Source organism: Ailuropoda melanoleuca, chromosome 1 (assembly GCF_002007445.2).
Source record: "Ailuropoda melanoleuca isolate Jingjing chromosome 1, ASM200744v2, whole genome shotgun sequence".
Lineage (NCBI taxonomy): Eukaryota > Metazoa > Chordata > Mammalia > Carnivora > Ursidae > Ailuropoda > Ailuropoda melanoleuca.
The window spans coordinates 68,090,110-68,115,135 of NC_048218.1; the positions used below are offsets into that span (position 1 = coordinate 68,090,110).

The following is a 25,026-nucleotide window of genomic DNA, read 5'->3' on the forward strand; positions in this document are numbered from 1 at the left end:
AGACACCTGCAGATTGAAAGTGAGGGGGGTGGAAAACCACTTATCATGCTAACAGACATCAAAAGAAAGCTGGGGTAGCAATCCTTATATCAGACAAATTAGATTGTAAACCAAAGATTGTAATAAGAGATAATTAAAGGGTCTAGCCAACAAGAAGATCTAACAACTGTAAATATTTATGCCCTTAACTTGGGAGCAGCCAATTATATAAACCAATTAATAACAAAATTAAAGAAACACATTTATAATAATATAATAATAGCAGGGGAATTTAACACCCCACTCAATGCAATGGACAAATCATCTAAGCAGAAGATCAACAAGGAAACAAAGGCTTTGAATGACACACTGGACCAGATGGACTTCACAGATATATTCAGAGCATTCTACTCTAAAGCACCAGAATATACATTGTTCTCGAGTGCACATGGAACATTCTCCAGAATAGATCACATACTGGTCACAAATCAGGTCTCAACTGGTATCAAAAGATTGGGATCATTCCTTGCATACTTTCAGACCACAATGCTTTGACACTTGAACTCAGTCACAAGAGGAATTTTGGAAAGAACTCAAACATATGGAGGTTAAAGAGCATCCTACTAGAGAATGAATGGGTCAACCAGGAAATTAAAGGAAATTTTTTAAAAAATAATGGAAACAAATAAAAATGAAAACACAACTGTTCAAAACATATGGGATGCAAGGAGATCCTAAGAGAGAAATGTATAACAATACAAGCCTTTCTTAAGAAACAAGAAAGGTCTCAAATACACAACCTAAACTTACACTTAAAGGAGATGGAGAAAGAACAGCAAATAAAGCCTAAACCCAGCATAAGAGAATTAATAAAGATTAGGGGAAAAATCAATGAAATAGAAATGAAAAGAACAGTAGAACAGATCAATGAAACTAGGCGCTAGTTCTTTGAAAGAATTAATAAGATTGAAAAACCCCTGACCAGACTTACCAAAAAGAAAAGAGAAAGGACCCAAATAAGTAAAATTATGAATGACACAGTAGAGATCAGAACCAACACCAAAGAAATACAAACAATTATAAGAACATATTATGAGCAACTATATGCCAACAAATTAGGCAATCTGGAAGAAATGGGCGCATTCCTAGAAATGTATAAGCTACAAAAACTAAAACAGGAAGAAATAGAAAACCTGAACAGACCCATAACCAGCAAGGAAATTGAAGCAGTAATCAAAAGTCTCCCAACAAACAAGAGTCCAGGGCCAGATGGTTTCCCAGGGGAATTCTACAAACATTCAAAGAAGAAGGAATACCTATTCTTTTGAAGCTGTTCCAAAAAATAGAAATCGAAGGAAAACTTCCAACCCCTTCTATGAGGTCAGCATTACCTTGACCCCAAAACCAGACAAAGACCCCACCAAAAAGGAGAATTATAGACCAATATCCCTGATGAACATGGATGGGAAAATTCTCACAAGATACTAGCCAACAGGATCCAACAGTACATTAAAAGGATTATTCACCATGACCAAGTGGGATTTACTCCTGGGCTACAAGAGTGGTTCGACATCTGCAAATAAATGTGATACATCATATTAATAAAAGAAAGGACAAGAACCATATGATCCTCTCAATAGATGAAGAAAAACCATTTGACAAAGTACAGCATCCTTTCTTGATTAAAACTCTCCACAGCATAGGGATAGAGGGAACATACCTCAATATCATAAAATCAATTTACGAAAAGTGGAACATCATTCTCAATGTGGAAAAACTAAGGTCAGGAACATGGCGGGGATGTCCACTCTCACCACTGCTCTTCAACATAGTACTAGAAGTCCTAGCCTCAGCAATCAGACAATAAAAAGAAATAAAGGCATCTGAATCAGCAAGGAAGTCAAACTCTCACTCTTTGCAGATGACATGATACTCTATGTGGAAAACCCAAAAGTCTCCACCCCAAAACTGCTAGAACTCATACAGGAATTCAGCAAAGTGTCAGGATATAAAATCAATGCACAGAAATCCATTGCATTTCTATACACCAACAATGAGACAGAAAAAGAGAAATTAAGGAGTAATTTACAATTATGCCCCAAATCATCAGATACCTAGGAATAAACCTAACCAAAGAGGAAAAAAACCTGTACTCAGAAAACTATAGAACACTTACGAAAGAAATTGAGGAAGACACAAAGAAATGGAAAAACATTCCATGCTCATGGATTAGAAGAACAAATACTATTAAAATGTCTATGCTACTACCTAGTGCAATCTACACATTCAGGGCAATCCCTATCAAAATACCATCAACTTTTGGGGGGCCTGGGTGACTCAGTTAAGTGTCTGCCATCAAAAAAATGAAATCTTGCCATGTGCAATGACGTGGTTGGAACTAGAGGGTATTATGTTAAGCAAAATAAGTCAGTCAGAGAAAGACAATTATCATAGGATCTCACTGACATGTGGAATTTAAAAACAAAACAGAAGCATAAGGGAAGGGAGGGAAAAATAAAACAAGATGAAATCAGAGAGGGAGACAAACCATAAGAGACTCGTAACCATAGGAAACAAACCGAGCGTTGCTAGAGGGGAGGGGGTGGGGGGATGGGGTAACTGGGTGATGGGCATTAAGGAGGGCATGTGATGTAATGAGCACTGGGTGTTATATAAGACTGATGAATCACTGACCTCTACCTCTGAAAGTAATGATACACTATATGTTAATTAATTAACTAATTTTTTTTTAAATTAAGTATTCTGGGGCGCCTGGGTGGCTCAGTGGAAGCGTCTGCCTTCGGCTCAGGGCATGATCCTGGAGTCCTGGGATCGAGCCCCACATCAGGCTCCTCCGCTGGGAGCCCTGCTTCTTCCTCTCCCACTCCTCCTGCCTGTGTTCCCTCTCTCGCTGGCGGTCTAAATAAAATCTTTAAAAATAATAATAATAAAATAAAATTAAGTATTCTATATACCTAGAGGTCATTTTCTTGTAGTTGCTTTGTGAATTGCCCTTTTACATTTTGGCTTGCTCACATCTCAATGTGGAAGTGTTGGGGTATTTTTCTCTTTTTTCTTGTGTGATAAACATACATAACATAAATTTTACTATTTTAACCAGTTTTTAGTGTCCAGTTCTGCAGCATTAAGTAAATTCACCATGTTGTGCGACCATCACCACTGTCCATTTCAGGCCTTTTTTCATCATCCCAAACAGAAACTCTGTACCCACTAAACAGTAACTCCTCACTACTTCCCCTCCCTCAGCGTCCGGTAACCCCTGTTCTACATTCTGACTATTCTAGGGACCTCATGTAAGTGGAATCACACAGTATCTGTCCTTTTACATCTGGCTTCTTCCCCTCAGCATAATGTCCTCAGGTTCAGCATTGGCCTTTAGCAGTTCTGAAAGTTGATATGTTCTGACTTCTTTACGTATGCTAAAATGTGTGTGTGCACTGTGAGGGGCCTCTCAGACTCCCCTCAGGAATGAAGAATTTATCCCCCAGCTGCTAGAAGACAGCCTCAGCTTTGGGGAGTGCCTCCCCTCACAAAAATTACCTCACCAAGTTCCCACGTCCTTCCACAGCAGTTTGCGTCCAAGGAGTGATCAACATGAAGTAGAAAGGCCTAGACACTTTGCCCCAGTGCAGGACAGTTCTGAAGGGCCATCCAGCCCCTATGTGACCTCCAGGTTGGCTGAGGCTGTTGTTGGGCCCTTTACCACAGATTGACTTCTCTACTCAGACCTGCTTCCTTTCCTTCACTTTTACAGGCATTGTTTGAAAATGATTCCCTAACAAGCATCCTGCATGCTGATCTCTAGAGTTTGTTGCAAACTTTTTGTTTTATTTATTGATTGATATAGCACCACATATTTTGATGTTGGTGGTTTTAGAATCCAGGGGGCTTTTTGCATTCTTAGTTGTCATTATCTGAATTCCTAAATTATGATGCTATATAGTATACAAAAAGCATAACACAAAAATGTTAACTAATGAATAAGAAATGAGGCCCCACTCAAGCATCACCTTTCATTCAAATTATGTTCCTTTTCCTCAACTGCAATGCAAAACAATGCCAACTGCAGGTACAATGACAACTTATTACAAAATGAGATTTAAAATCTGGCAAAGCAGCAGAATTTTATGATGTTGATAGAAGTGATATTGGAATACCATTTAAATCACCCAAAAAGTCATCAACCAATAAGAAGCTAGTCTGAAACAGCTAAAAGTTGAAGAAGGGAAAATCAACAAGGTTGACAACCTAATAGGCTCTTAAAAAAAAAAAAAGGCCTATAGCTTCATTGTTAAATTCTGACATGAAAAAATGAACACCAGTCCTCCTCAAACTCTTTCAAGAGATAGAAGAGGAGGGACGCCTGGGTGGCTCAGTCGGTTAAGCGTCTGCCTTCTGCTCAGGTCATGATCCCAGGGTCCTGGGATCCAGCCCCGCATCAGGCTCCCTGGTCAGCAGAGAGTCTGCTTCTCCCTCTGCCCCTCCCACCGCTCATGCTCTCTCTTGCAAAAATAAATAAATAAAATCTTAAAAAAAAAAGGCATCCACACTCCATTTGCAGATGACACAATTTTGTATATAGTTAACCTTAAAGAATACACACACACACATACAATCAGAGATAGTAAATGAGTTCAGGAAAAATAGCATTATTCATAACAGCCAAAAATGGAAACAACCAAATGCCCATAACTGATGAACGGATAGACAAAATACGGCACAACCACACAATGGAATATTGTTCAGTCAGAAGAAGGAGTGGAGGACTGGCATATGCTGCAACACAAACCTTGAGAGCACGCTGAATAAAAGGTCAGGCATGTGACTCCACATATTGCGTGGTAAGTGTCTGTTTAGGTAAATGTCCGGAGTCGGACCAAATCAATAGAGACAGGAAGTAGATTAGTGCCTGCCAGCGGGATGGGAAGAAGGAAGAATTGGGAAGTAGGAGGTTTCTTTCTGGGCTGATGGAAATATTCTGCAATTAGATTAATGCTGGCAGTTGCACAACATTATGAATACACTAAAAACCACTGAATTACATACTTTACAATGATTAAAAAGGTGAGTTTTATGTTATGTGAATTTTATCTCAATACAACATTTTAAAAAAAAAAAGAGAGAATGGGGGCGCCTGGGTGGCACAGCGGTTAAGCGTCTGCCTTCGCTCCGGGCGTGATCCCGGCGTTATGGGATCGAGCCCCACATCAGGCTCCTCTGCTATGAGCCTTCTTCTTCCTCNAAAAAAAAAAAAGAGAGAATGGGGGCGCCTGGGTGGCACAGCGGTTAAGCATCTGCCTTCGGCTCAGGGCGTGATCCCGGCGTTCTGGGATCGAGCCCCACATCAGGCTCCTCTGCTGGGAGCCTGCTTCTTCCTCTCCCACTCCCCCTGCTTGTGTTCCCTCTCTCACTGGCTGTCTCTCTCTGTCGAATAAATAAATAAAATCTTTAAAAAAAATAAATAAAAATAAAAAATAAAAAAAAAGAGAATGGCCTTGAAACATCAAATGATTGAGGACCCCCAAGGAAAACTGATGAAATTTATGGGGTCTTTTATATTTGGATTTTTCAAAAATGGTCCTTACACTGAGAGAGCCAAAATTGAAGTGACAAGCGTCCTCCATGCAATCATATAATTTGGTGTGAATAATTAAGCCCAAACAATGAAATGAAGAATGATTCATTCCTCTTGGGTCTAAAATTCAGTGTTTGACAATAAGCTGCCCAAAATTAGGAAGAGAAGAATCTGGTAAGCTGGTCCAGCTCATCGCCTGTGGCCACACCTTGCCTAGGGATGGGCTGGCCTCGAGTCAGGCCATCATCACCCTTGACTAATCAATCTGTGGGTCACTCTGTCTGGAAGATAGCCACCTAGGGACTCCGGGTGGGGCAGCAGTATACCCCCTCAGAGCTAAAGCCTTCCCTCTCACCGACACCCCATCATTTCTCTCTCTATGGTCATCCAACCTAAGATTTAGCTAGTCTCCCCCTTCTGCTGCCAGCTGCAGAAACAGCGTCAGCCCAGCCACCTTCCCTTCCTGACTCCCTCTCACTCTTCACTCCCGTTTTCCTGCCTCCCCCAGTTCCATCCTGAAGACGTTTCAGAGAACATCCTTGGTGCCCTGCTACCTGCTCTGAGGAAGTCTAAAGTTCAGGGCTTGGGACAATTAACTCAAGGCCTCTCACCAGGCTAGAGGTGAATGACCCAGAGAGCATTCCTGTCAGGTGGTTGAGGCGCTGAGTCAGCCTGTGTCTTGTCGGGGTGGGACCAGGGCAAGTGACCCTCTGTGGGTCAATGCCCTCGTATTCCTTGTGCCGTCGCCTCCACCTCAGGAGGTAACTGGATCCCTGAGACACCTGGATCCCTACACTGTCCTGTCCCGAGAGCTGTACTTTAGGAGGAGGGTAAAGGAGGCACAGAACCATGCTGGACCCTTGGGAGACATTTTAGGTGTACGGGCCAGCAGTAGAGAGTCCTCTTGGTACCCACCAGTAACTGCTTCTCTGCCTGTAACTCCTCACCTTCCCAGAATCCACTCCCTTCACCCTCTCAGGGGCCCTTTTCTTACTTTCAAAATTCTTCCCTGAACCTCAGCAGAGCTCCTGACCTAGGTCCCTTTTGCCTCTCTACACACTCATGGCTTTCTCTCCAACCTGGCGTAAGAACTTCTCTGAGTCTTAGTTTCTTCATCTGTAAAATGGGAATAAAGACAGTACTTACCTTCCAAGAGCAGTTGTGAGGTTTCAACAAGATAAGGACCTTACTGCATTTTCCGCAGCACCCGGGGCACCAAAAATGCTCAACAAACATTTGCTGCTGCTGTCGCCCAGCTTTCATTCGTTCATCAATCACGCGACCACTTCTAAAGTGCACTCCGTATGTATCAGGCCCTGTGCCAGGAACCCAGCGGTACTGCACTTGGGCTCAAATGGCTTTAAATCTGCTTGGAGACCGAAGAGAAATCACTAATCGATGCAAAAAGTTCAGAGACATATAATTTGGCACAGCTTTCTGGAATCTGTCAAAATGCTCGGAAACCTCCCTCAGCAGCTCTGCTCGTAAGCACCTCTGCATCTTTGCTGCGTCTTTGGCTGCTATTTGGCAGGATCAGCTCATCATCAAGATGAGGAAGGCTGAGATTTGGGAAACGCACGTGGGCCTCGTCTGGCTTTGCCAGCTAGTTCTCCCTTCTGCACACCAGACCAAAGTCCCAACGCAGTCAGGGAGTTGGCCTTGACTCTCCCGTCTCCAGGAGACCAGAGCTCAAGTTCCAGCCAGGTTCTGGGAGACAGGGGTTTGCTGACTGGTAGTATTGCAGGGAGGTTAGGGAACTTTATTCTACCACCACCCTAGAAGACTCCTTAGAGGGGATGAAGGATGAGGGCTGGCAGGTGGCAAAGGGTGGCCAAAGGCATGGGGGGGCGGGAGGAAGGAAGGACCACACCTAGGGAGAGGGAGGAGTCAGGAACGAGGGAACTCAGCCAGCCAAGAGGATCAAATTCCTCTGGGATAAACTCTTGAGATAAGCTCTAGGGACTTGTGGGCACGGGAAGCCCAAGAAGAGAGAGGCAGAGAGGAAAATCCTGCCATTGCACCTACACGTGGCCGCAGCCCTCGCTCTGACAAAGGCCAGCAGGCAGCAGGACCAGCGGGAGCCACCTCCCTCAGGGCTCCACCAGCCTGCCCCTGCTTGCCCCTCAGTGCTTGCTGGGAAAGCCAGAGAGAAGACGATGGAGCCAGACAGAACTCAGATAAAACTTGACCCCAGGTGAGTGAGGGCGGCGGGCCCAGAGCCAGGAGTCAGTTGCTAAGCAGTGGCAGCCCCTATCGCGCGGGCCTGGCCCTATCTCCCTCCCGGGGCCTTTGGCTCCCAGGACACAGAATGAGGCAGACGAATAATGGTCAGGCTGGCCCTGAAGTCCTATAAGGGGCAGGCACAGGGCCCCAACCAGCTGTGGGCCCATCCCTGTGCTCAGAGTCTACTCTTTCTCTGAGGCCCTGCTCTTTCCCTCTGGCCGGTGCCTGGCCCCCTGCCCCAGTGGAAGTGGAGAGAGCGAACTGTGGACTCTCTGGGCACCGAAGCCAGGCCTGCCTATAGCCTGGGTGGCGCTTGTCTTACACACTAGCCTGGGCTCACTTGCCATTTCCTCCAAGAATCAGGGCGTCGAGGGGAAATGTACAAGCTCCCTGAACTCAGGAGTGTTTGAGAGAGTGTCAGATAACTGGTGTTCCTTCTGGTAACCCCTCCACCTCCCCAAGCCCCATATTCTGAAGTAGGCTGGCGTCTCTACAGGTACACAGCAGGTCTTCTGGAGTTACTGAAAACCAACTACAGCGTCCCTTCTGCCTGCTTCTCTCACGCTCCCACTGCAGCCCAGCTTCTGAGAGGTGAGTCAGGGGCCCTCCCCAGAGGGAACTAAAAGGAGGAATGAGCATCCCAGCAGGAAGCCAGGACCGTTGAGTGACGCTGACGAGAGGTGGTCCTGAGCTGGCCAGCCTGGACAGTGTCTATCTATCATGGTTAAGGCCTTGGAGAAGAGCATCTCCTCAAGGAGTCAAGAGGCCAGAAGAGGGGCATGGCAGCCCAGCCAGGGAGACAAAGCTGCATGCGGGACCTCCCACAGATCCCAGCCTCAAAGCTCATGCAAGCTGGGGACACTGGCCCGGAGCACTGTTCAAACCCTAGAGCCATCCAGGGACTCAAGATGGTGCCGGCATGATCCAAGCCCCAAAGAACCCCCCTGGGGCCTGCACAATAGCTTCTGGGAAAGGGTCTACGTCACTCTAGAGGGGTGGTCATTACGAATAATGTTCTTAAAACCTAGGCGACCCTGTAGAAGTACTCTGACAATGCTGGCCAACTAGATCTTATACTGAGTCGCTTTTGAAAGTGCAGGGCAGACGATGGGACTCAATTTATTCCCTGGCTGCCTGTATGACAACCAAATGACCCAAGCGTCTTTCTAGCAAATACGTCTCCTATCTGTATTTTATTTTGTTTTCCTGCTACATGATTAACCACCTCTTAGCTATTGATGAAGAGGAGTCTGTGTCTCTGTGGTATCTTTTTTTTTTTTTTAAGATTTTATTTATTCATTTGAGAGAGCATGCAAGTGGAGGGGGCAGAGCGAGAGGGAGAAGCAGGTTCCCCACTGAGCAGGGAGCCCCATGTGGGTCTCGATCCCAGGACCCCAAGATCACAACTTGAGCCCAAGGCAGACACTTAACCGACGAAGCCGCCCAGGCGCCCCTCTACGGTACCTTTAATGTCTTTTCCCAGTCTCCTTCCTGATACTGCCACCTCAGTGAGTAGACTTTCTGACCAACAGGATGTGGTCAGTGTGGATCAGGAGGCGGACATGGGCATGGTTCAGAGCGTGGTTCAGCGTGGTTTCAGAGCGAATGACAACCGCCGGAGTGTGCAGAGAGGTTGGCGGCTGCTCTGGGGCTCGTGCCAGCGGCTAGCTGCTATATCCAGCTCTGGGAACCCCTCGTTCAGACTGCAGCTGGTGGCACAAGTGGTCCCTTACGTGAGCAGTTGCCAACCAGAGGCAATTTTGTCCCCCAAGGAACGTCTGGCAATGTGTAGAGGCCGTTTCAGTGGCCACAGCTAGAGGGTGCCATTGGCCTCAAGTGGGGAGAGGCCAGGGATGCTGGCCTGAATACAAAGGAAAGTCCCCCACGACAAGGAGTTACCTTGGCCAAAGTGCCGGCAGTGCTGAGATCAAGAAACCCTGCCTTACACGGTAAAAATCGATCTCGCATTGCTTTGTGGCAGAACGTGCAAATAGAAGCACGAAAGATGTTCAAAGTAGGGCAAGGGTTCTGGGTCGTGCCCAGGGGGAATGTTGGAGAGTGGAGAGCAGTGGGTGGTGCAGGGGGGCAGGGGCAGTACAGTAGGGGCCGGCAGGTTCCCCGGACACGAAGGAGCTGAATCTGGCAGGATTCCAGGCTGCTGGTGGAGAAGCAGGGGACAACCGGGAGGGCCGGGCCGGTGAGCTGTGGCCTGATGAGTGTCAGGCAGAGGAGTCATATGTGATCCTGTGGACAGAATGAGCGGTCGGGGCTCTGAGATGGGGGGGGGGGCTGGGCAGTGCTTCAGAATCATTAGTCCGTAGACAGGATGTAACTCAGGGAGGAAGGGCTTCGAGAAGCAGGGGTATACATTGGAGGTTACTGCACCAGCCCAGTACGGGGAGCAAGAGTCGGAGCCAGAACGGTGTCAGGGAGAGAGAGGGGAGGTTGGAAAGCAGAGGCAAGCCGAAGAAAGCGTGCGCTACCTGGTAAATAACTCGACAGGGTGCGTGAAGGAAAAAGAGGCTGCGGCCACCACCCTGAGGATTGGGGGCGGGGGGTGCGGGCAGAGGCGATGACCCCGAGAAACAGGAAAGCCCGGGAAACGCTTTGCTCCTTCATCTGTAAACTGTTGCTCCTTAAAATTGGTTGCCGTTTAAGGAGGAGCTCTTTGGGGAGAACCACTGAACCTGTGTTTAAAATGCCTGCGATACGACTGCAGTGACAATCCCGACAGGATTTCTTAAATGGACTGATCCAAACACTTATGGAAAGCGTGGAGGGCCAAGAAAAGCCAAGACAATTTTGAAAACGTGTATGGAGGGTAGCTGCCCTACCAGGGATTATGACTTCTAATAAGACTAAGCAATGCGTAGTAAGCGCAGGCGCCTAACAGGTAGAAACACAGAACCCAACAGGTGCCCGCTCAGGCTCGTGCTCCGTGAAGGGTGGCCACACACACACCGGTGGGTAGAGCAGACTCTTTGAGAAGTGATCTGGACAATGTATTTGTCCCCAGGACAAAAAAAAATCCGTGTGAAAATAGCTCCAGGGTAGCTTTAATCCAGACAGCTGAAATACCTAAATGGAGAATGCAAACTTTTTTACGAAAGACAATATAGAAAAGATATCTTTATATTTGCGAGTGGAGAATAATTTCTTAAATGAAACACAAGCAAGCCCAAATGATCAGGGAGATTGACTCCATACAACTAAAGACACTATAAACGATGTTAAATGCCAAACCCTAGACTGGGAGAAGATATTTTCAATCCTTACTAACAAAGAATTAAGTCAGTGTAAGAGAAATTACCCAATACAAAGTGTATAAAGTATGTGCACAGACAGTTCAAGCAGAAGAAACCCAAACGACCAATAAATGGACAAAAAGATATTCAATTTGGTCAGGAACTGGAGAGCCATGAATGAAACGATGACATTTCCCTACAGTGACTCTGAGGTGAGTGAGGGCTCAGGGCCCAGCTGCGGGAGTCTAATGGGGAAAGCCACTGTGGAGAGTGGTCAGCTCACCGCAGCACGACAGATTCTCATCTCCTCCGGCCCAGAAATTCTGATTTTAAGTGTCCGCATGAAAGAACTCTCCCATATGTGCTGAGACCCGTCCAAGAATATTTATGGAAGTATTTGTTTGTCAGAATGAAAATAATGTCATGAAAACAATGTTGGGTGGAGAAAGCATTTTGCAGAATAATGCCACTTGTGTAGTTTTTGTCTTTTTTTAAAGATTTATTTACTTGAGAGACAGAGAGAGCAGAGAGAGAGGGAGAGCACAAGTGGGGGAGGGGCAGAGGGCAAAGCAGACTCCCCGAAGAGTAGGAAGTCAGAGGTGGGGGTCCTCGGGCTCCACCCTAGAACTCTGGAATCATGACCTGAGCCTAAGGCAGACATGCTTAACCACTTAACCGACTGAGTCACCTAGGTGCCCCCATTTCTGTAGATTTTGTAAAATGCAAAGCAATATGGTATGTTGAGTATGTACCTATGTTGTGAAAAATTAAAACATAAGGGAGAAAGATATACACCAACTTCAGAACAGTAGTTAGCTCTGGGAGGTGAGGTGGGGAAGGGGAAATGATCCAGGAGGTATGTGCAAGGGCCCTCAAATACATCTGTAATGTTTTATGCTTCTAAAAATAATTTTTGAAGCAAAATTGGCAACATTGTAACACTCCTTAAAATGGGTTATGGGTATATATATTCCTGTTTGCTCTATGATTCTCTTTATTTTTGAAATTTTTGTAATTTAAAAAATACTTATAAAAAATCGTTTTCAATGGCTGTGACGAAATGCTAGTTAAAAACGTACACGATTTTATAGTATAATTGCAGTAATACAATAGGTATGCACTTTAACCAGGGTGTTTTTTAAAGCTGCTTTTTATTGAACAAATACTACACGCCAGGTGCTGTGCTAAGAGGTTAATGAGAGGATGAAGAACCTGTCCAAGGTCAAGAGCAAGCAGTAAGTGGGATTTTACTTTGAACTCAGGTGTCTCTGACTCCAGAGCTTATGCTCTTAACTCCCATGAAGACAAATACGCAAAATGAAAATAACTTTTGGTTAGGAGCTAGCTGGAATTATGGGGGACACTCTTTCAAAATTTTAATGCTCTAATATTGTTTTCATTATTAAAAAAAATAATCTTCACTATTGCAGACACAGTGGGAAATTCCTAGTTGCTAAAGGTATAATTGTATTCAAAATGACAAGCATTTCCCAAAGTGTGTTTCTCAGAATTCTAATCTCAAGGACTGCTTCATGAACACAGAATCTATAGAAAAATAAGTTTTGTAAAAGTTGTATTCTATAACCTCCACTAGGAAATTACAGTATAAATCAGATTACAAGCTTGAGTATGGGAAGAAATAGGTTTAATTTTGTTTAAGGCATTTCCAAAAATCCTCTGGCCGTAGAACGCTAATATCTATTAAGATGCAGAAAAATAAGGTAGGGGACAATCTTCAAAGAAGATAAACGAGTTTCACGGTCAGCAGTAGTGTCAGGCTATGGATGCTAAGAAACTTCTCTCTTTCTTAGCTTTTGTGCTGCGGCAGTGGATCCAAGAGCCTACAGATACAAGTAGGAGAAAGAATACAGAGTGTCAAAGCCAGAAGTTACAAGAGACTGCAAAAGCATGTCTGTACTGAACAGTCACATATGCCCCCACCCCACTTTCCTAATCTTAAACAACTTTTTAGGGTTGCGTTTCATTGCTTATATCACTCCACACTCCCTCCCATAGCTATGGGAACACACAGGAAGAGTCAGCGTGTGAAATGGTTGAGTATGGGCTTAGCCAGAAACCCCTGGGTTTTGCTCCCAGCCCCATAACTTCCAGGCTGTGTGACCATGGGCAAGGTGCTTAACTCTCCAAGCCTAGTTTTCTGGAAAAGCTTATAAAATGGAGATGACAATAGGAATTCTCATGGGGTTATTTCTTTCATTCAACCAATAGCCACAGTTGCTGTTCCACACACTTGGAGATGGAACAGAGAACAAACAAAGCCTTTGTCAGGAATTTATGGAGGGGGGCAGGGGGAGGTAGCAGAAAATAGGCAAGTAGATAAATATGTAAATAACCTCACTGTGGGTGGCAGATGGGGGGCAGCAGCATGCCAGGCACTCAGGGAGGGCTGGCTGAGGGGGGCATTGAACTCAGTGAGGAGAAGCCAGCCCTGGGAGCTCAGGGAGAAAAGCTGAACGGGCAGAACCAAGCACCACCAAGTTCTGGAGGTGGCACAGCTTACTCAGTTACTGGGAGACTGAAGGAGTGGCAGGGAAATCCTGAACCTCAATAAACAGAGAAGACCGGAGCAGCAGTGTTTGAGATGGGGGAACGCAGGGCGTGGGAGAGGATGAGAGATCAGTGCCCGAGACCTAGGGTCAGAGGCCATGAGGGGGACAGTGGTTCTGGGAGTCAAGGTGGGGCAGATTTTCAAAGAGGAGGGAGCAGTCGAGACAGGGGAAGGCTCTGGCCTTTTGAAAGGGCTCTTTTCACTCTCAGCTCTCCCTGAGCTGGTGAGGACAAGGGTCAAGCAGGGGTGGGCAAGTCCTGCCCAGAGAGGCCTCTAGCAGTGACTCTGCCTTCCCACAACGGACACTGATTTAGAGAAATCTACTGAATTGGGGCGCCTGGGTGGCTCAATTGGTTGAGCATGGGACTCCTGATTGCGGATCAGGTCATGATCTCAGGGTTGTGAGATTGAGCCCCATGGGGGTTGGGGGGGTTCCACACTCAGTGGAGGTGGGGGGAGGATTCTGCTTGGGATTCTTCTCTCTCTCTCTCTCTGCCCCTTCCCCCACTCATGTGCGCTCTCTCTCTCTTTCTCAGCCCTGACCTTCTTCCATTCTCCATACAATTATGTCAATATTTTTAGTTGGTTATCTTTATAGGTTTATTATCCCTTTAGATAATTTCTTATTCTGCCAACTGCGGGCACTACTTCCTGACTTTGCACTTTGTAAGAGAAAGATATTCATGTCCCACTCTTTCCTTCAACTCTTTCCTACTTTTCTCTCCCCAAACATGATTATAATTTTACTGTGCTAATTTTGCAATCTTCTTTGTTGACGTGAGGCCTTTTTTCAGGTATAAATTATATACAATAAAGGGTAATGATGTCAAGTGTATATTGTGGTGCATTCTTGCCTGTGTGTACATCTGTGACACCACCAGCTAGATCAAGAAATAGAACATTTCCAGCAACCAGTAGGGTCTCTTGTACTCCCTCCCCAGTTACTCGGCCTCCTGAGACCACTGTTTTAACCTCTACCACCTCTATAGATCATTTTTCCCTGTTCTTCAATTTCTATAAACAAAGCAAATGGTATATACTCTTGTATCTGGCTTCCCTCACTCATCATTATTTTTTTTTAAATATTTTATTTTCCAGACAGAGAGAGAGAGAGAGAAAGCACAAGCAGGGGGAGGGGTAGAGGGAAAGAGAGGCCGACTCCCTGCTGAGCAAGGAGCCAGATGCAGGGCTGGATTCCAGGACCCCGAGATCATGACCTGAGCTGGAGGCAGACGCTTAACCAACTGAGCCACCCAGGCGCCCCTCATCGCTATGTTTTTAAGATTAATCTGTTTTGTTGCATGTATCAGTAGTTTATTCTTTTTTATTGCTGTACGATGTTCTATTGTCGGAATAGATCACGATTTACAGTTGACCTTTAAATAACATGGGTTTGGAGCACCTGGGATCCAGCCCAGCATCAGGCTCCCTGCTCAGCTGGGAGCCTGCTTCTTCTTCTCCCCCTGCTGCTCCCCCTGCTTGTGCACATGCTCTCTCTCTCTCTGTCAAATAAATAAAATAAAAAATCCTTTAAAAAATAAACAACATGGGTTTGAACTGTGCGGGGCCACTTATTCGAGGATTTTTTTCAATAATATATGTATGGTACTGTAAATATATCTTCTCTTCCTTACGATTTTCTTTTTTAATAAAGATTTTTTTTTTAAAGATTTTATTTATTTATTTGACAGAGACAGAGACAGCCAGCGAGAGAGGGAACACAAGCAGGGGGAGTGGGAGAGGAAGAAGCAGGCTTATAGCAGAGGAGCCTGACGTGGGGCTCGATCCCACAACGCCAGGATCACGCCCTGAGCCGAAGGCAGACGCTTAANTGATTTTCTTTTTTAATAAAGATTTTATTTTTAAGTAATCTCTACACCCAACGTGGGGCTCGACTTACAACCCCAAGATCAAAAGTCGAACTTTCCACTGACTGAGCCAGCCAGGTGCCTCTTTATGATTTTCTTAATAACATTTTCTTTTCTCTAATTTACCGTATTGTAAGAATGCAAAACATAATACACATAACATACAAAACGTGTTAATCAACTACCTAGTTATCAGTAAGGCTTCCAGTCGGCAGTAGGCTATTAGTAGTTAAGTTCGGAGGGACTCAAAAATTATACACAGATTTTGAACTGTGCGGGGGTGGGAGTCCCTAACCCCTGGGTTGTTCAAGGGTCAACTGTATTTATCTGTATTCTTGTTGAATACATANCGGCAGTAGGCTATTAGTAGTTAAGTTCGGAGGGACTCAAAAATTATACACAGATTTTGAACTGTGCGGGGTGGGAGTCCCTAACCCCTGGGTTGTTCAAGGGTCAACTGTATTTATCTGTATTCTTGTTGAATACATATAAGCTGTTTCCAATTTGGGCCAATATGAATAATGCTGCTCTGAGGATACTTTCAGTGATTCTAAGCACTCATTTCTATTGAATATGTATCCAGAAGTGGAATGTCTGTGTCATAGGGTAGGGGTATGTTTAGCTTTACTACGTACTACCAAACTGTTTTCCAAAATGGTTATGCCACTCCCAGCTAAAATAAATGAGTTCCATTTTCCCCTTATCCTCATCAGCACTTGGAATCATCAGTCCTTTCGAGCCCTTTCAGTGGGTATGTAATGGCATCTCACATCTGCGTGATCGTGATGGCTGCTGATATTTAGCACCTTTTATGCTTCATAAACATTTAAGTATCTTCTGTAAAGTAACTGTTTAGGTCTTTTTTTTTCATTTGTAAAAATCGGGTTGTCTTTTTCTGACCAATAGGAATTCTTCACGTATGGATGGATATTGGTCTTGTGCTAGATATCTGTATTTCAAGTATCTTCTCTCAGTCTGAGCTTGTCTTTTTACTCTCTTAATGGTTTCTTTTGATGAATGAAAATATTTAATTTTAAGAAAAGTCCAATTTATCAATTTTTAGATTTGTGGGTAGTGGTTTTATGTCTTATTTTAAAAGACCTTTGCCCATCTCAAAGTCATGAAGAGACACTTCTCTGTTGTCCTCTAAAAACTTTATAGTTTTAACTTTTACATTTAGGTGCTTTTGGATGGTGTGAGGGAGGGCTCAATGTTCTTTTTATGTGACAAAGGGTATCCAGTAAGCCAGAACCCTTTCTTGAAAAAAACGTCCTTTTCCCCATAAATTGTAGTGGAGCCTTTGTCATAAATCAGATGACCATATATGTGTGGGTCTGTTAATAAATTGTTTTTTTAATTGAGTGCTAATAAGTTTTTTAAAAAATATTACACATTCTTCACAAAGATTTAAAAGCAGCATCTCTGAGGGTAGGACCTGGACAGCTAATTTTTAACAACTACTCAAATGATTGCAATAAACACTAAAGAGAACTACCGAACCACATTTAATTTAAGACTAATGTGAGGCCAACATGAGTCAATTGTCCTTGGAGTCTTTACGTGTATGCATTTCTCTTTTGTTAAAATCCCTTCCTAATGTCGCAGTTTCATGACATAATTTTTGAAATCAAATTTAAACAGCCCTGAAGTATATACCATTGATGACATTCTGCTTTAATTATAATGTTAACTGGTCCACATCTGCTAGCATGACACCTTTCGCTGGAAAGTAGTAAAGTTGACTAGGCACGGCCAACCTCCTAATTCAAAATTTTTGCTAATTAAGTAAAAACTTCTTTGGTGTCTATATCCTGGTTGAGGTAAGCCTTACCATACCTAGAATTATCTGGTCTAGTCTCTCATCTGTGCAGAAGAATCACTACTTTTTAGCTACATGTTGGATATTCTAGGTCTAAGAAAATGCCATTCTTCTGCACGGGGGGGGAGCGTTGACCAGATAATTCTAGATACGGTAAAGCAATTTAGATCCAAATGGAGAAGCCCACATCTTCTGCCCCTCAGTCCTGGACTTCAGCTCAGGTGAGTTTGCCCTTTCTTTCCACTTTAGCTCTGGGTCCTGCAGAAATTGCCCTCACAGTCATTATGACTTTGTTCACCCTGGGCTCGGTCATCATCTTCCTGGAAGATGCTGTCTACCTGTACAAGAACACTCGATGCCCCATCAAGAGGGGGACCCTGCTCTGGAGCAGCTCTGCACCCACGGTAAGGGCCTTGTAGCTGACCTTTGGGAGGGACTAAACAAGAGACAGGAACCATTTTGAGAATTCCTCTAAACTCAGAATTCAAGTCAGCAAAGGGTTGACTGCTTCTACCCACTTATAATGGGGGGTTGTAATGTGATTTCCATTTGCAGTCAGGACCCCATGCTTGGAAGGCTAATAGGCAGTGGGACAGGGAGTTTGAATTCCTAGAGCCAAGAGACAGCTGCAGAAACTGCTCAGCCCACCAGCAGCGCCGCTCACTACTTCCCACCATAGTATTACTGTTAAAAGCAAGCTTCCTTCTGGTACAGGAAAGCAGTGGTTCCTCAGAGGGGGAAGAGGGAAGAATTTATTTTCCCATGGGGACATACTCAGCTCTACCCTTACATTGTAAACCTTTTTAACTCACTCTCACAGACATTATATAGGTCTCTGGCTTGCTCCCAGACCATAAGGCTGGACTTCTGTTTCCTTGTAAGATCATGTGTGTATGTGGGGGGGTGGAGAATGGAGCACCTCGAGGTCCTTTTCTAGCAGAGGACACCTGCCTGGGCCATCTCATGTCATCAAAGATGCTCTAGTAACATGCAATGTTGAAAAGGGAGGGTTGGATCTTGACCCAATTCATCCTAAGGATGAACTTACCTACACTGCTCCAGGGATATAGGATGAGATAGTCTTCAAAACAGCACCTGACCTACAGTGACCTGCTGTCTCTGACCCTAGATATAGAAGGAACTAACCACTGAATCAAAAAAAGAAAACTTTAAAAAATTCATTGTTTTAATTATTTTTCCAGCCAACCACTTTTAAGTGATGGCACCTTAATTGTTCAGATTTTGCCATAAAAGTTTTGAGAGGGTGAGCACCAAAGACTCCCTTCTCGCTGCAACCAGCTTCTTGCTCCTCTCCAAGTAGGTTGTGTCTGTGTTCTGCTGTTTTGGTCTCTGGATCCCTCGTTCCCTCATGCTCGTGGAAATGGCCATAACCTCGTGAGTGTCCTTCCCCACCCCCGGCTCTGAGCTGGGTACCCTTTTGCTCCCCACTCACCCAGAACTCCAGAGTCCATGCCTTTTTTTATCCCATAACCCTTCCATAAATCCCTGCAAACCAATTGACCATGAATCTAGGCTCTTTCAACTTGTGCTAATCAGGTCTCTTAAATTTCTCATTCTGTTCATCCTCAGTCAACCATTTTGTTCCTACAAGCCCCAATTTCCCTCTTCCTCAGCCCCTGGACCCTGTCCTCTCTCTCTCCCTCTTGCTGGGTCACACATTCTGAATGCCTGGTCCCTACTGTGACCCCCTCGCTGAGCCATACTTCTGTTGCACCTTTTGCAGTCTATTTGTCTTTGCTATCCCCTTAGCTGGCTGCCACTTCCCCCTCTGTGAGGCCCACCTCTGCTCCCACTTCAGGTATTACGCGGTATGCTTTTACCTGATGATGAGAGTCATGGTGGAAGGCTTTGGTGGGAAGGAGGCGGTACTGAGGATACTGAAGGACACTCCAATGATGGTCCATACAGGCCCCTGCTGCTGCTGCTGTCCCTGCTGCCCCCCACTAATGCTCACCAGGTAAGGTGGGCGGGAGAGGCTCCCTCAAGGAATAGGTTAGCCTCTTCTCCCAGGAGCCTCTCTGGTTCTCTCAGCCCTGCTTCAAGTCTTTTGGAATCAGGCTGGTATGGAACAAAGCCAGTGATGAAACGGTGGACATCCCACAGCCACCACCCACACACTGGGCACCCACCCAGGGGTGAGGAAAGCACAGGAAGGAGAACTCCAATTTCCATCACTTAAGTTCACTGCTGCCTACAAACTTTAGCCACATGGAGCAAAGTGGACTTTGGGCTACTTACTTGTCCCTTCTGCCCATTTTGGTTAATGAGGTTGGGGTCAACATTCTGATAGTTCTTGCTCAAAAGGCAGCCCTCTGGTCTGAGGATGAGTGGGAGGCAAGAAGAGGGTTCCCAATGCTCTCAACATTCTGGCTTCTTCTGTCCCCATCCATCTAGCCATTTTGGTGTCCACTGTGGCACCCAAGCTTCAGCTCAGGAGCTGAAGGTGTTCTTGAAGTAGGCAGTTTGTGGGTTCATGTTCCTAACCCTTTACTTCCTTTAGGAAGAAGCTTCAGCTGCTGATGCTGGGCCCATTCCAGTACGCCTTCTTCAAGATAACACTGAGCCTGGTGGGCCTGTTTCTCATCCCTGATGGCATCTATGACCCAGCAGACGTAAGCCAGGAGTAAGGGGCAGCAAAGTCCAAGACTCACTTAGTACCTCTGAGCTCTAGAAGGAAGAGCTGGAGCCAACATTCCCTGCAACAGGGCCCCACAGACAGGGTAGCCCCAGTACAGTGTGGCCATGGAAAAGTAGAGGCTTGGAGACTCTGGTGGGGAGAGGAGAGTGGAACAGGCCAAGGTTTGGGGGCTTTTTTATTACCTTTCCCACCATGGAAGAGGAGAAATACAAGGAGGAGAAAAGGCTTGCCTACCTCACTGACTGCTTTCTGATCTGCCACCAGATTTCTGAGGAAAGCACAGCTCTGTGGATCAACACTGTCCTTGGTGTGTCCACACTGTTGGCTCTCTGGTCCCTGGCCATCATCTTCCGTCAAGCCAAGATGCACCTGGGCGCACAGAATATAGGAGCCAAATTTGTCCTCTTTCAGGTAACTATACCCTGGGAGAGAAAAGATGATTAATATTAGAGCTACCAACAACTGGGGTTAGGAGGTGAGATTAATAAAGACAAAAGTGGGTCTGGTAATCTTAAGCCTGAGTTTCCTGTGAGATTTAGAAAACGATTCCTGCCACTTCCCAGTTTTTGCTTTTCTGTGCTGTAATAGCTTCCTAGCACTGCCCTCACAAAGGATCACAAACTGGGTGGCTTAAAACAACAGAAATGTCTTGTCTCACAGTTCTGGAGGCTACAAGCCCATGTCAACCAGGCCATGCTCCCTCTGAAACCTGTAGGGGAGAATTCTTCCTTGCCTCTTCCTAACTTCTGGTGGTTGACCAGCAATCCCCAGCTAGCAACTGCATCACGGATTTTGCCTCCATCATGACATGGCACGTGTCGTGTGTCTTGTGTCTCTTTTACTCTTCTTATAAGAACAACAGTATATGGGAATAAGGATCCACTCTCCTCCAGCACGATGTCTTCTTAACTAATGACACCTAATTGGTTAACCAAAACAATGATGTTGTTTCCAAATAAGATCACATTCTGAAGTACTGGGGGTTAGGACTTCAACATATCGTTTTAGGGGATCCACTTCAACTCCTAAAACATGTACCATCAACCTTAAAGTCTTCTACCTTTGCTTTTTTCTTCCTTTGCTACCCAACACTTTCTAAAGCTCTGTAATGAATCACCACCACCAAGAGCATCAGCGTTTTCATAGTTATGACCTGCCTTCACCACCTGTTAGGGACTTTTCATATGTTACATCTTAATCTTAGGAGTCATTATTATTTCTATTGTACAAATGAGGCCCAGAGATGTCATCGGGCTTGCGCGAAGGCATGTGGGTATGGGGCTAGAATTTAAACTAGATCTGTCTGACTCTCAAATCCACATTCCTTCTTCTCATCGTGCTGCCTCTTCACCTGCACGCCTCTTCTGAAAGTTCTCCACAAGGCACATTTTTTCACTTTGACACTTTCCATTCTCTAAAGCCCAGGGAACTTCCACCAAATGCAGTGATTTCTAGCCCAGCCTTGTTTTCCTTCTCTCTCCATTCTTTCTGTCTCCTCACTAGGCCCTTCTCCTACTCCCATAGCATAGTGACTGCTTTACAGTTAACAACGTGATTTCACATAAATTCTCATTTGATCTAAGCAGATGCCTCCGAAATGTGGATTTCTGGACACACAGTAGGTAGAATTGAAGAAGAGAGAGGCCAGAAGAGCCTGAAATGAGTCAGGGACTGAAAGGGCAGAAAGGATCTGGGCCCCAGAAGCACTTAGGGTCCTGCCACAGGGTAAGAGCCCTGTGACTGCCGAACCTGCCTGTGACTATTGTGGGGACACCTGGACGTGATGAGTCTGCCTTAAAGAGTCTGATGCTTTAAAAAGTGCACTCAGGGAGGACAAGTACTAAGACAAATAGAGTTGCTGGAGCCTCTGGACAGAGATTTTCTTTTTCTTCTTTTTTTTTCTTATTGTATCAAAATATGCATAAAATTTACCATTTTAACTATTTTTAAGTGTACAGTTCAGTGGCATGAAGTGCATTCACATTGTTGTGCAATTATCACTACCATCCATTTCCAGAATTTTTTTGCCTTCCACACAGAAACTCTGTACCTATTGAACATTAATCCCACATTCCCCCTTCCGCCCAGCCCCTGGCACAGTAGAGATTTTTCAAAGGTTCCTTACTTCATGGCCAATTGCCCATTATTCGAGGAGCAGGTAATCTCAGGTTCTTGAGCCAGACAGAAATAGTCTTCTCTAACCATCCACCCTCTTCATCCATTGAGTGCTCATTAGTAGCCATGGCTGAGATAGGGAAATAAACATGGACCGCCAATCAATTCTTGTTTCTTGTCACAAATTCTCATAAAATATTGGGTAGAAGACAAGATTGTACTTTGCCTAAAGATTAAAACGCCACAAAATTTTACCTTAAGTGAGTTTCAACCCTCTGTAAGCGCACAGATCGAAAGGTCAGCTGAATGCACCATGGAAGGCCAAGCACAGCCTCAGGGCCAAGGTTGCTGTCCCCTCCTGCCCTTGCTTCTCTTCTGTTCTGCAGGTGCTCCTCATCCTGACTGCCCTGCAGCCATCCATCTTCTCAGTCTTGGCCAACAATGGGCAGATTGCATGTTCACCTCCCTATTCCTCTAAAATCAGGTCTCAAGGTGAGCACAGAGGAGTCCCTCTCTCATTCCAGAATGGGCGAGAAGGGAGGGTCAGGTAAGACAGGACCTTAGAACAGAGGTTGGGCCAGCTGGCTTCTGCTCAAAATATTCAGAAAGGGGTCTCCAAGAAATTCTAGTGAGGTTTTAAGGAGATGGTGACTTCTATGACCACACAGAGGAGAGCTTCGATCCCACAGCTTGAGGCCAGCCCTGATGGCCAATCCAGGAAGCCACTTGCTCAATCCTCAGCTTCTGGGAGAGGAGTGGGTGTGGTATGAAAGCAGAAGGTCATGCTGATAGGGGCGCCTGGGTGGCTCAGTTGGTTAAGTGCGTCCGACTCTTGATGTCCGCTTGGGTCATGATCTCAGGGTTGTGGGATCGAGCCCCACGTCAGGCTCCATGCTGAGCATGGAATCTGCTTGGGATTCTCTCTTACCCTCTGCCCCCTGCTCACTCTCTCTCTCAAAAAAAAAAAAAAGAAGAAGAAGGAAGATCGTGCTGATAGAACACACAAAAGAAATGGGGTTTAATGCTAGCCTCAGATTGCAGAAGGTAGAGACAAGCTCTGGTTCTGGCTCTGCCATCAACCTGCTGTGTTACTTAGGACAACTTAGTAGCTCTAGACTTGGTTTGAGGACAAACTGGAGAAAAGTGTTGCTGAACTCATATGCCAGGGCTGCTAGTGGGATACCACCTCTACAATTTAGCATAACTTACATTAGTTTTCACTCCATGCTGCAGTGATGAATTGCCACCTCCTGGTACTGGAGACTTTTCTAATGACTGTGCTGGCACGCATGTACTACCGAAGGAAAGACAACAAGGTTGGATATGAACCTTTTTCTTCCTCAAACCTGGATTTGGTCCAAGGTGGACATTGAAAAAGACACTGTACACATTAAACGGGCACAAGATTTCCTTACAGTCCCTCAACGTTGACCAAACGGGGATGGATTCCATTTTCAGCACAAGCTGGCAGATTACATTTGACTGTGAGAGATGAAGGAGAATTATGTAATAGGATGGAATTATTTTGGATCTTGCCTGGAGAAGGTATTTTAAGTTTTACAATAAACAGGATAGAGTTTAAAATTCTATAATTGTACTGTATGGTGACTAACATAATAAAAAAAACTCTTACCAAAAAAAAAAATTCTGTAATTGGGTACATTGCCTCTGTGGGTGACACTATTAGCCCTTGAAGTTTGTATACTGAAAGGTCACTCTGAGTTTTCCCAAAGCCAATGAAAGGGGGGAAAATATATGGTAGTTTGCCTGCTATAAGAACAGGAGTAGAAGTCAACCAGGCAAACCCTTATGTTTATTGCAGCATTATTCACAATAACCAAGACATGGAACCAACCTAAGTGTCCATCAATAGATGAATGGATAAGGAAAATAAGTGGTATATATACACAATGAAATATTACACAGCCATAAAAAGGATGAGACTGTGCCATTCGAGACAACATGGAGAGACCTAGAGGGTATTATGCTAAGTGAAATAAATCAGACTGAGAAAGACAAACACCATATGATTCCACTCATAAATGGAATCTAAAAGAAAATGAATAAAGAAACGAAAAGCAGAATTAGAACTATAAATACATGCATGGTGCACTGGGTGTTATACGCAACTAATGAAGCATCAAACTTTACATCGGAATCTGGGGATGTACTGTATGGTGATTAACATAATATGATAAAATAAAAAAAAAAAGAACTATAAATACAGAAAACTGATGGTTGCCAGAGGAATGAGGGTGAGGGGTAGGTAAAATGGGTAAAGAGGAGTGGGAGATACAGGCCTCCAGCTGTGGAATGAGTTAGTCACAAGAATAAAAAACAGAGCATAAGGAATACAGTCGATGAACGGCGCCTGGGTGGCTCAGTCGGTTAAGCATCTGACTTGAGTTTGGCTCAGGTCATGATCTCAGGGTCATGAGATTGAGCCCTGTGTCAGGCTCTATGCTCGGTGCAAAGTCTGCTTAAGACTCTCACTTTCTCTCCCTCTGACCATGCACACCTGCTCCACTCTCTCTCTCTTTCTCTCTCTCTTAAATAAATAAAATCTAAAAAAAAAAAAAGGGGGGGGCACCTGGGTGGCACAGCGGTTAAGCATCTGCCTTCGGCTCAGGGCATGATCCCGGCGTTATGGGATCGAGCCCCACATCAGGCTCCTCTGTTATGAGCCTGCTTCTTCCTCTCCCACTCCCCCTGCTTGTGTTCCCTCTCTCGCTGGCTGTCTCTATCTCTGTTGAATAAATAAATAAATAAAATCTTTTAAAACAAATCTAAAAAAAAAAAAAAAAGGAATACAGTGAATGATACCGTAATAGCAATGTAATGGGATGGATGGTAGCTATACTTGTGGTGAGCATAGCATAATGTATAAAGTTGTCAAACCACTAAGTTGCACACCTGAAACTAATGTAACGTTGTGTGTCAACTAAAAAAAAAA

The 25,026-nt window shown here is 44.9% G+C and overlaps 1 protein-coding gene and 1 long non-coding RNA gene across 2 annotated transcripts; one reads left to right on the forward strand and one right to left on the reverse strand.

Moving 5' to 3' along the window:
• Positions 1-7,731: 7,731 nt before the first annotated feature.
• On the forward strand, positions 7,732-23,963 carry SLC51A (solute carrier family 51 subunit alpha). Its single transcript, XM_011221713.3, has 9 exons — positions 7,732-7,769; positions 8,295-8,389; positions 17,549-17,703; positions 18,621-18,694; positions 19,119-19,277; positions 19,821-19,932; positions 20,223-20,369; positions 22,460-22,565; positions 23,307-23,963. The coding sequence occupies exons 1-9, from the start codon at positions 7,732-7,734 to the stop codon at positions 23,444-23,446; spliced, it is 1,026 nt and encodes a 341-aa protein (XP_011220015.2). The 3' UTR covers positions 23,447-23,963.
• LOC105236492 lies at positions 11,551-22,470 on the reverse strand. Its single transcript, XR_002142176.2, has 4 exons — positions 22,329-22,470; positions 22,084-22,203; positions 20,193-20,380; positions 11,551-12,884 (listed from the first exon to the last, which is right to left on the reverse strand). It is a non-coding gene; the product is annotated as an uncharacterized LOC105236492 (long non-coding RNA).
• Positions 23,964-25,026: the final 1,063 nt, after the last annotated feature.

What these genes read in the sequence shown, in the direction of transcription:
- SLC51A (XM_011221713.3), top strand. Translation starts at nt 7,732, where the DNA reads ATGGAGCCAGACAGAACTCAGATAAAACTTGACCCCAG. An exon ending in TGCAGCCCAGCTTCTGAGAG is followed by an intron (nt 8,390 to 17,548) that starts GTGAGTCAGGGG and finishes TTTCCACTTTAG; the next exon opens with CTCTGGGTCCTGCAGAAATT. An exon ending in CCCCCACTAATGCTCACCAG is followed by an intron (nt 19,278 to 19,820) that starts GTAAGGTGGGCG and finishes TACTTCCTTTAG; the next exon opens with GAAGAAGCTTCAGCTGCTGA.